At 36.2% G+C, this 12,299-nt stretch overlaps 1 protein-coding gene across 1 annotated transcript in view; it reads right to left on the reverse strand.

Moving 5' to 3' along the window:
* Nucleotides 1-5,054: 5,054 nt before the first annotated feature.
* Nucleotides 5,055-12,299, reverse strand: part of LOC122827977 (GDNF family receptor alpha-2-like) — a 68,552-nt gene continuing 61,307 nt past the window's right edge. Inside the window, exon 8 of the mRNA XM_044111151.1 lies at nucleotides 5,055-6,317. Coding sequence (XP_043967086.1) covers nucleotides 6,192-6,317 — 126 coding nt within the window. The 3' untranslated portion in view covers nucleotides 5,055-6,191. The remainder of the gene's footprint in view (nucleotides 6,318-12,299) is intronic.

The following is a 12,299-nucleotide window of genomic DNA, read 5'->3' on the forward strand; positions in this document are numbered from 1 at the left end:
GGATTCACTAAAGGAGAGAGAGAGAGAAAGAAAAAAACTGCTCCTCCAGCAGGATTTCCTGTTCAAGACTGTTTACGGCTTCCCAATCATTTCCTCAAGCACACAGCCTTGTTTATTTACATGCTGAGAAAGAGACAACCATAAGCAAAAGCACAGGACAAAAAAGGATTGCCAGCTACTTTGATTGTGCTATGAGCTTTGAAGATGTAAAGCTAAGTACTTTGCTCCACACATAGACACACATCTGATGGGTTTGTGTCTGAAAAACTTAAATTGCACCGGCACAGAAAGACAACCATATAATTTAAGATTAACATCAAATATCGACAGCATGTTGTCAGAGTTCTTTTTTTTTTTTTTACCCCCCTACAAAAAAAGGCTTTAATATTTTTTTTTCCTTTTCTTTGAGCTTGTCCACTGCTGTTCCCCTGCATTAGCCCTATCACCAGTAAAATCCCAGATATATTTTTAAATTATGCAGCATGAAGTGGATGTGTCCTGCATGCACATCCTTTCAACATTTTACGTTCCCTGAGAGAACTGCTGATTTCCTGTGTTTTTTGTTCTTTTTTTTTTTTTTTCACTCGTGGACTGGAGGAGGTGGGGGTATGAAGAGAGGGTGAGTGGGAATTTTGATGAGTTTATTTGCCTATTCTACATGTCAGAACCTTTAATTCATCTGCCAATTCTGAATGCCTTTGTGGAAGCCGACTGTATAATCAGTCACTCTGCATAAAGATATTTTTTTATTTTTTTTTTACAGAAAAGTGAGCAACCAACTAACCGAATCAAAATTTGACTCGTTGGCAGGAAGTATTATGCAGCAACAGCTGCACAAAATGAAAAGAATGATGCTTATATCACATATTTTCAGAAATAAAAGTCTGGTGTGGTGTGCATATTCTGCTAAATTGTGATTCCCATAAGTAAAGTCACCTAACGAGTAAAAAGAATAACCTAGGTGGTTGTGTGTGTGTGTGTGTGTGTGTGTGTGTGTGTGTGTGAGACTCTGCCTAAGTGACACTGCTTAGTTGTACACTATAAAAATCTGGCATTTGATGGTAAATGGCTTGTACTTTATGAAATCTATAGGACCCCAAAAATCTTTAGACTACTTTCAGTCATTCAGTCATTCACACACATATTCACACTCTGATAGTAGGAAGCCCCTTGATATCAGCCACAGCTGCCCTGGGACACACTGACAGAGGCGAGGCTCCCTGTTGGTGCCTCACCTCTGACCTCCAGCAGTGGCCAGTGAAGTGTCTTGCCCAACAAACAACAACAGGCACAACAACAGCGGGAATCTAACCAGGGGCGACCGCCTCCCTTACAAAAAAATCCCACGAAAATCACGTGATCACATGTGGTTCACACAAATTTTACATGTGAATCATGTGAATTACATGTGAAAGCACATGAATACGTGTGATTTTGGAACGTTTTGTGGTAAAATCACATGTGAATCACACATTTCCACATGTGATTCACACATTTCCACATGTGATTCACACATTTCCACATGTGATCCCCATGTTTTCGTGGGAATTTTTGTAAGGGCTACCATCTTCAAGAAAGCCATTTTCCAAAGAACGGCATAAAAATCTAGTTTAACAATTTTTAACAAGTGAAGTATGGGAGTTGTAGTATCATACTATAACAGCAACAAAGATATTGATTCAGAGGTCAAGTGAAATATGGGATAACCCTGTAAAAAAATATGAGTGAGGCTGTGACAGACTTGAGATTGGGATGGAGTTTGGCTTCTTAACTGGACATCAACACAAGTCAAAGTCATGAAGTCAAAGTTCTTTAGAATTATCTAAAAATGGTCGAGACAAAGTCTGACCTAAATCCAAATGAGTATCTGTGGCAAGACTTAAAAAATGTTCAACTATACTCTACATAAGCATGGACTTGGCAAGGCATTGTAGAGAAAAGTCCATTTACACGCCCAGCAAAAAGAGACATAATACAAAAAGTGATAGGTCTCATTATAAAATATTGACAGATGGAGCTGAATATATTTATAAGCCACTCTTGTGATTGTATTTTTTTTAAGTGAAAACTATCTCCCTCCCTTAAAATTAATTGCTTCTTTGTGTTGGTACATCAGATCGAATTGAAATAAAAACACAGAACTTTGTGCATGTAACGTGACAAAGATTCAGAGAGTAGGAATAATCTTGTAAAGCACTGTTACACAGAATCACATCATCACACTCTCATTATCACCCCAGTACAAATACTGGAGTTTGTTTACAACTTGGCTTCCTGCAATGATCCTGCTGTGCACTCTGCTAAGCACTAAATTATTCATGGCCAAACTAAAATATATAGAGATGTAAGTGACTGAAGGTATAAAAAAGGAGCCGTGGTGTCAAACCAAACTATGACATTCTTCTGGAGTGAGTTAAAGCATGTTTTGTCATTTAAAAAGAAAATGCAAATGAAACCTTGCAGGTTTATTTGCTGTGAAACGATGCTGGGCCTCTTGGATAAAAAAACTAATAATAATATATATGAAAAAACTAAAAATAAAAACACTGGGTTGTCTTTCCTGTGATCTGGACTATATTACTGCATTATGGACTACCAAGGCTGTTCCTGCTGGATAAGTGGTAGCTCAGCTCTGCCTTTGATAGATTTTTACCCATGAAATGTTATTAATACAAGATAAGAAACTCTTGGTATACTTATTTATTTAGAGTTTAGAATCTCAGGCTGTGAGCCTGACATTTAGAGTTGATGTTTGGATATTTGTTGAAACTAAAATAGTATTTTCTTCTTCTCTCTCTTTATTTTTTATTTTTTTCTCTTTTGCATGGTCAGACCCACTTTTCTGTTTTCACTTAGCCAATAGCCAAATGCAGTGTCTGTATTCCCTGTCTTGGGAAATGAAATAGAACAGCATGTGCTGTAAACTTTAAGGGTTATATTATAATTTAAAAAGGACTGCAGCATTGCCAGGAACAGATAAAAGGAAAGCCGCTTGATAGGTGTGTGGGATGTGGACTTACTTTCATGTAAATACTGTCAGTGCAGTGACAACTGGAACAAAGCGCTGATGTATTCTTTGACATGTATTTTCTTTTTTTTTTTTAGATGGAGGTAGTCAGAGATATAAACTTAAGTTAAAATGGGTAGACATGCCCTAAATAGGAACGAGTTGTACTTTTTATCTTGGTGTTACTTCAATTAAATTAAAAATAAATAATAAAATACAAAGTAAATGTGCCAAAACATCAAACAGGACGTTACTGTTCCAAGCTTATGAGGAAATCTTTAATTACATTCTCAAGCGTTTCAAGTATTACTGTATATTCTCTAAAGCCCAGACCAGTCAGCTCATCCAGAAATGACTGTGATTTCTTCCAGAGCCCACCATCCTGTGGATCGACCACATTGTGCAATAACACATTCGGCTGGGTTTAATTCAGCATTCCTTATTCGCGACAGACTGTAAACATTTTTTTTCTAAATCAGCTGTTAATTTCAGACCGCTCGGTTTCATGGTGTACATTTACATGACTCAGCACTATGCTAATCTCTTGCCTGAAGACATAAGTATTTCTACAAAAAGCAAAAATTGCCTGTGAGAAACACATTTAAACATTCATTCACTTTGAGGGAAAAAAAAACAGGTGTAGGAGTAAACATTTAAAAATACATCTGTCATTGACAAACCCCTATGAAAGTGTATCACTATTGGCTTGGAAAGAACGTGAAATTGTATAAAATATTACGCCTTGTTTATCACGGCAGTGGTTTCTAAATGGATGTTGAAACTGAATCCACACTGCCTCTCTGAGTTTTTGTTTTTTCCTCTTACAAATGAAGGCATTTTAGTTCAGCTTTGACATCCTTTTTGTCGTCGTTGAAAACCACAGCTCTTTTTGTTTGAACCAGTGAGCAGATGAAACAAGCCTTCCCACATGGAACATCTTTTAGTCAGCAAGGGAACCCATTTAAGGGATAGGTTGACAACTTGACAAGTTGCTCCTAATAGGGACCGTTGTGGGATTCCACAAGTGGAATAGCTGCAGTATTTTTATGTTTATACACCCTATGTAATTTTACTTTATGCGATGAGTTACAGATATATGGTCTTGAGTACAATTGTTGCTGAAAAATAGTCGACTCTCAAACTCAGATGGCAGTTGAGCTTTCGTTTTATAAATATGGATATGCTATAAAATTCAGAATAAATGAAACTACTTATCTGAACACAAAAAAAAAAAAAATTGTGTAATTTATTTTACCCTGTTCCATGTTGCGTATAATTTGGAAAGAATTTACAAAATCATATGCAGTATATAAACTACTAGATATATACAAGTACATACAAGCCCCAAAAAGTAAAACCAGAGGTTTTCTACAACATGTTGGGATGTCTGTGGCTCATTTATCCATCTGACTTTTCAACCTCAGTCTGTCATGGAGCACTGAAACTAAAATGTTGGCTGCCTACAAGAAAGTTTTGACCTCAAGTATGCAGGTACTTGTGCCAGTATATAGAGTATAGAGAAGCACAATTTTATACAGTTTTTATGTTAGTATTACTTGGCTTGTCAATCTGAAGAATACTGACTCCTGGGTGAAAGAAATATATTTTTTGCAGATTGTCTTTGATTTTCAGACTATAACATCCTATACTATCCTCAAAGTTTTCTTAAATCTGCCCTGGGAGAAATGCGCAATTGTTTTATGTAATCTTTAAATAGTAATGGATTGGGTTGGATTTAATTAGCATGACTTTGAACTATTTGGTACCTTTCAAATTTGTATTTTGTTGTAACTTCTGCTTTTGCTTTGTTTGTATTTTTCCTCTCAATTTTTTAAGAAAAATTGAACTCAATACTACTCTCTCTCTCCTTCTCTGTATATATATATATATATATATATATATATATATATATATATATATATATATATATATATATATATATATATATATATATATATATATATATATATATATATATATATATATTAATAAATATATGATAATTTTTCATGAATTAACACATAATTTTCTCACTCCATATTTGACCCAGAATCTGGCTAGTACAATCCAATTTGTTTTTGTTTCTTTGATGCAAAACATGCAACACGACATTTCAAATGCTTTAAAGAGCTCGTTGTACAACATGAATGTTTAAATGATCTGTATAAGTACTCACACTCAGACAATATGATACGGACACAAAGAGTTATGGCTTTTAAAGACTGAGTTCATTTAATCTCATCGCTTTATACATTTGTGATTAAACTTTAATAGACAAATATAAATGCAGATAATGAAGGCCTTCCATCAGCACCCGTAATGAGCAGTCTTAGCATACAATAATGTCCTTTTCAAAATACTAGATATCATTAAGTTACATGAAAGAAAATGCTGTTTATATACATAGAGACTGGATTACACACACATTTGCAGGTGGACGCATGGTGAACACCCACGGTCAACAACATTACCTTAAATGAGCACAGAACCATTAACTTTTAGCTTTTGTTCTTTTTGCCATCAGCTTGAGGATTACACTGTGGCACCAAATGAAAGCTCCGTACTGCAGAGTGATTATGGTCACAGATTATACCAACACACAGAACACTGAGAAGGCTTTACAGTCTGTAAGGTTTACACTAGCGCTGAAAAGACAGAATGTAATCATCCTACATCCACACCGTTAAATTTGTGCTCTGGTCTTTCACGTAAAGATTTTTGCCAGTTCAAGGCAAAAAAAAAAAAAAAATCTCTTTCTTTGTTGCCCTTGCTATATATACTTCATGCTCCTGGTTTCTCTCCACAATAATTCATTTTCAGTCTCTTGTTCTTGTACTGATGTTCACTTGTATGCTTTTTTTTTTCCTTTTTAAGTGAAGAAGTCTTAGCAACGACTTCCGTTTCAGGGTTTTTATGAGACAGTCAATGAGTGATCTTACTGACATTCTCTACAAAGGTCCTTTAGAAAGCCTTTTGCGCAGACTATGCGTCACGCAAACCTCAAGCTCTGTTATAAAATGTTATTAATTTCCTCCTATCTCGTCCGCTTTTACAGATTTCATTCAGCGTCAACTGTCACCAGCGATTTGGCCTTTGTATTAAGAGTCTCAGAAATGACACCTTCTGCTTTTGGGATCAGCTTGTGGATGCATGACCTCTTTTTTTTTTCCTCCTCCTGGCGGTTCTACAAGACAAGTTGAGCCAAAATCAGAGCCAAAGCCGGGCTGGAAAGCAGAGCCAAGACGTTGGCATGCAGACAGGGAGAGCGATCCTCTCCCAGGGCCAGGCCACCGTTCCTTTCTTTACTAATCTGTGCAGATAGGAAGACACAGAGAGGAGGAGAGATTTGAAAAGGTTAGACATGACTCAGGCACTTGTTCTTCTTCTCTTTTTTTTTTTTGTTTTCACAATTGATACGGGTATTAAGGATGTAGTATAGAGGTGGAAAAAAGAAGAGATTCCAACTGAGAAGTTATATTTATTAATGGAAGATCGTACTTGCCATGAACATCAATTTGATCCAACATATTTACATTTTTGGCAAGAAATAAAGTCTTATGTAAAAGTATTTGCCCTCATTCAGACTCATTCTGGAGGAAACACTGAACTGTGACCTTCCTCTCGGGGGCCAATCTTTCAAAATTACTCCAAAAGAATATCGAGAGACAGAAAAATATTGTTCATCCTGCAAAAAAAAGTTTATGTAGCTTCTCTCCAACATATCTTCTGCTCAGAACTTCTCTGAGTGGTGTCAGACAACTATTATAGACAAATGCTGCAGTAGGAGGGAGCTGTGAGACTTCCTAAGAGTTCGGCTCTTGAGATCTTGTAAAGTATAACATTTTCTGGTTAGAAAGAAGAAAAATAAGAAAAAAAATTGAAAACACTGCAGGCCTCACTTGTCTCAGTTAATGTCAAAGGATTTAACAATAAGAAAAAAAATGAAGTGAGTTTTTAGCTCAGTATCACTGCTGACAAAATCTGCATGATCTTTTGAAAAGTTCTTTGTTTACTGAAAACACAGAAGTGGATCTTATTGGAAGACATACATACATTTGTATTAGGCTTTTATCTATCACCACATTTCAGACAGAGATCGTCCTACGAATTGTAGACAAACACGGTGGAGTTAGAACGATTTATTGAACTGTTCTGCTGCCTCCGGATCTGAACAACTTGCTGCTATTGACGCAACCAGGAACTCTGCTCTCTACCTGAATATTCCTAAAGAAATTGACCGACTGTCAGTTTCCTACATTAAGTTCAGAGACACTTGGGTTATGCAGCAGAGCAATGGCGGTAAACACAGCAGAATATCAGCTTTCACAAAAGGATGGGACAACCGGTTATTAGATTTAGGGACAAATACTTTAGCTTTTCTAGTTTTTTTCCATGATGAATGAACTTTTCTCAGGTTATCTTTGTCTAGTAATAAAATGTTTCTGAGGATCTGAATCTTTTAAGTTTGACAAAAAAATAAATAAAAAAAAAAAATCAGAAAGAAATCTGTAAGGCGACAAAACTTTTTTACAGCATAGAGCTCCAGCTTCTGCAGCTTAGTATGATCCTTTCTCTTTTAAACAAATTGGCAACAAAGGAAAGCATCTTATGTGCATTTTTGTTTTTCAGTTCTTTTAGCTTGTGCCAGGAAGTCTCCAAACACTGTTTAAAGCTTTCATCACCAACTTTATTTACAAGCAAAACATGCTACGAAGCCAAGCTTACATCACAGGAGCCAGCAGCGGCTCAGAAATTTCAATATTTCATAAGGTCCACCTTACAGGATCTTGTGACTACAAAAAAAATTTAAAAGAAAAATACTCTCAACACTGTATTATTTGAAATCAAAGCACTTTCTTCTCATGCACAGGAGATTTTTGTTGTTGTTGTTGTTGTTGTACAGGGTAGAAACTAGAAAAGGTAATTTGTAACACTGTAATCGTTAAAGCAGAGAAAGGTTAGAATGAGTTCAGATATTAAATTTCTTGGCCTCCAGAGTTTCCTCGGTCTTACCCACACTGCAGTCGGCTCTGTTGTGTGTTTCTCCTTGAAGCTGTTAATATTTGTAATAATTTTTCTCCCATTTTCAGGGATACAGTACTTGTAATATTAAACATTACCATTTGTCTTCAAGTTAAAGAAGTCCTGGTCAATTTGTGGAGCCACCATTTTCAGTCCAATAGGGTGTTGCAGCAACACTTCATAAGGAACATGGAACTGTTTCTGATCCCCTCACTTTCACCAAAGCATCCCTTGCAAAAATTACACTGGTCCATTTCTCCACATACAGAAAGCTTCTACCCAGATGTTTCCACCCATCTTACACCACAACAACATATCTCAGAAAGGAGAAAGTAGTGAAACACATTAAATAAAAAGAGAAAGAGAAATAAAAAAAGTCCTCTGACAGTAGCTGAGAAGCAGCAAAGAAAAAATTCAGTTAATTTATTTCAGAAAACAAACTTATCTATTCATTACACAGATAATATATTCTAAGAATTTATTTCAGTTAATGTTAATTACAACAAAAAAATCTAGTTTTTAAGAAAATTTTATCATTTTACTATCTTTCGGAAATATCAACTGACTATATATGTCTATGTGCTGTACATAATTACTTGGTCAAGGTTGCTTTTGCATGAATTATCTTTGCACTGCCCCGGTTGAGTCAGCTGGTCTGCATTTTTGGCTCTGATGTATTTTTTCTTGCGCTTTTTCATAATTCATAGATCTCCTGTTGGGTTTTAGCCAGGGCCATTTGCTGGCTGAAGACAGTGATACCATATTATTAAACCAGGTGATGGTACTTGATAGAGCAGAGTGCACCAACGACTTCTGTTGCATTGATTCATCTAATTGTTTCTGCAGAGGGAAACTTTCCAGCAGATCTGATGCTGTGCTTCTGCTGCACTTTTCCTCAGAGATGTGATGACTTGATTTTCCAAACGAATGGGACTGGACTTTGGACCACTGAGGAACAGTTCTGTCATGGACTGGTGCTTTAGAAATAGGAATTTGGTTAAATCTGTGTGGCGACTTTTTAAACTCTAGCAGCATCGCTCATCTTGTGAATATCTTTGAAAATCTAAACTAACACAATCTATCACTCTGCATGCAAGTAATTTGTGAGAATAGAAAACATAGAGTAGAAATATCCTTCATTGTTCCACAATGGGCAAACTTTCTACGAGCTACATGAGTTTCACTACTGAAATAAGATTACTGTTTTGTCATGCTCTAATTTATAGAAAATGCACTTTTGTTCATTTTAGAAATTTAGCACATGAAAAGGAACAACAAATATGGAATTATGGTTGGCCACTATATTATCCACTATAAATCCTCATTAATAGTTATAAATCACTTATAACTAAATAGTATTATAGAATGTTACCACAGAGCAATGTATGCAGGGACAGCAGTGGGTAACTTGACAATGCACCAAACACATCCTCAACTAAAAGCCAATTAATTAGCAGGGGCAGTGATGTGTGGCAGCAGCCTGTTGACATGAGTCCAGATCGCTGTCTGCAGCCAATATCCACACATCCATACAGAGGCCTGAGAGAAGGGTAACACACACACACGCCCACGCCCACACACATGCATATTAACGGGTGACTGAACACGAGCAGGAGATGCACGCAAACACTGTGACAGAGCAAAGCTTCATGCATTCATTCGCTCATATTTCGTCGACCACAGAAAAAAAAAAAAGGGTTTCAAACATTCAAAAGTGCATGACCAAACTGCTCAGGTTATACGTGATTTTTCACGTATAACCAGCTCCTCCTGCTGAGATCAGTTTTTATTGTCAATCAGTTCATTTTCAAGTTTACAGTAAACAGGGCTTCATTTCCCAAGGCAAGTTATTGGGTAATCGAGTTATGTAGCTGCTGTCCACGCTCTGTTCCGTTCAGCAGAGCTTAAAATAAACAAAGGTTACAAGAGAAAGCAGACAGCTGCAGCTTCCCAGAGGTTCTGCAAGTATAAGTGATGTGAACACTTTTCATTTCATCTGATTTTTAAAGACACAAGAATTCCTAAAAAAAAAAAAAACAACCCAAAAAAACATGATAGTCTTTTTTTTTTGTCCTTTAAAGGCATACAGCTTCTTGGAAAAGCTACCAATTTAAATTGTCAAACCTCTACTCAATTTTGTTTGAGTGCAGTTTGTTTAAATAGCACCAATTTATAATAACGTTAACTTGTGGTGCTTTACAAAATAAACAAAGGCTCTTTCTCATTATACAAAATTAACTTTTTGTTGTCTGTATTCAATTCATGGCAGTCCAGCTCATTCTCATGCAACACAATCATGCAGTCTGCTTCGGGAATAGATTATAATTCAATCTAAGTTATATCCAGAGGTGGAAATTAGCACTCGCTATGAGTCGATGTATGTTTATGAAGTAGCAGCAAAATGTGATCAACTCAGAAGCCACAGTGGCAGGTTTTCAATTTAAACTGAACAGAGTTAAATTTCTACAACTGAGCTGTAGGGGGCAACAGTGAGTCTTAGCTGCAGCCTCCTCCTGCTTGATCTGCTCTGCTCAGGCAGGGATCAGCGTTGTGTTCAGGTCCGCCGCACTCAATTGAATTCAGATAAGAGCTACAGATCTGAACACAGCGCAGCACGCTAGCACAACACAACAAAAACAAAACGTCATTTGTTTGGCACTCCTGCAAACTCCTGCCTGTACAAAGATCCTGTGCAGAAACTATCTTTTGTTGTCATTTTGGAAAAAAATGACAGAGGTTTGCACATTTGCAATCCAGAGTCGTTGAAGGCAGATATCGATCAATAAAAATCGTTCTTGTCATTATTATTAGTGCTTAATAATACCAATAAAATATGGAATTTTATTTTCATTTTATTTTATAGGACTCTCTTGTTAAAGTTCACAACAAGGGCAGGAGCTTCTTTTTTTTAAGTTTGAAAATGTTAAATTAATAAATTAATCCCAATAAAATTGTTTGTTTTTTTTCCATTAAATTGTTTAGCGCTATTCATTAATTGCCTAACTAATTGTAGAAACATTTTGCATGAAAGAAGGCAGCCTGTTTAGACTGTAAAATGTGGAATTCATAAAAATATAAAGGAATTTGAGCGAAATTAATACATTCACAAGAATCTACAGTACACATGTTTAGCATAGCATGTCATTCAGTTTCCTTAACAGTGTAGTTCTTTCTATATTCAAGAGTAGATTACTGCAGATTTTTTAGTGAATAAACTTCTTTTTTGTGGAGCCAATGCAGAATTTGTAGTTTTGAGAGCCTGGTATGGAGTCGACTTTGCAGCAATCCCTCATTCTGAGCAATCATGTGGTAGAACGATTTCTCTTTAGTATATATCTGAATTATATAGCATAACTGACAGAAAAGGCACATTGTTACATGTACAAAGCAGACATAGCCTTCTTCCTCTTGGCATTACCCAAGTATGCAAATCATTTGACAGAAGAAAGCAGCACCAAGCCTACTGTCCCTTACTGCAGACAGTATAGTGTCCATTCTTTCCCAACCATCTCATCTTTCTTCAAACGGATGCAAACAACATATCAGTGTTTCTCTGCCATTCATATCTTCTTGTATCTCTCATGCAGAACATGAAACATTCCACAAAGCCTTGTTTGATGCTGTCTTTATTTTCCTTTTTCTTTTTACTTACTTTATACCAAACCAAACTCAGGCTTTTATGTGGGATGTCTGACCTTGGCAAAGTCCTTTTGCTAACCCATCTTACAGTTAAAAGACAAAAAAGAAAACAAAGGTTTGACTCAGACCTTACAAAAGAGAAGCCAGTTTCTATGGCATACATGCATTCAATGAAGCTGTACAAAATTTTCTCAGAAATAAAGCGTATTTCTTGTGAAGCTTCTGAATGGGATTTTACAGTCCAAGTTAAATGATAAATGAGGTGCATTTGTATAATGCTAGATCAAGTCTGAGTACTCCAAAGCGCTTTACAGTGTAATCACTCACTCACCCATTCAAACACACATTGATGGACCCATCAGTTATTGGACGAATCCCTGTCCAAGATAGTTTAACAATGTTGAAGTTTGCTGATAGATCGGGAGTTTTATGATATATTTTATAGTGCTAAGCAAAGTCAATAGTCCTCTTTAATGCTTAAAGCTTTTCTGTTCAACAAAAACATATTGTGTCAAATTTCTAGGGGTGTCAAGTGTCTGTTATACACATAAAATAAAAAGAAAAGTTAAAACCCCTCAATAAAACACTGGAACAAGAAATTTGGCTCTATGGTAAAGTTTTCTTCTAGAAC

Source organism: Gambusia affinis, linkage group LG03 (genome assembly GCF_019740435.1).
Source record: "Gambusia affinis linkage group LG03, SWU_Gaff_1.0, whole genome shotgun sequence".
Taxonomy (NCBI): Eukaryota; Metazoa; Chordata; class Actinopteri; order Cyprinodontiformes; family Poeciliidae; genus Gambusia; species Gambusia affinis.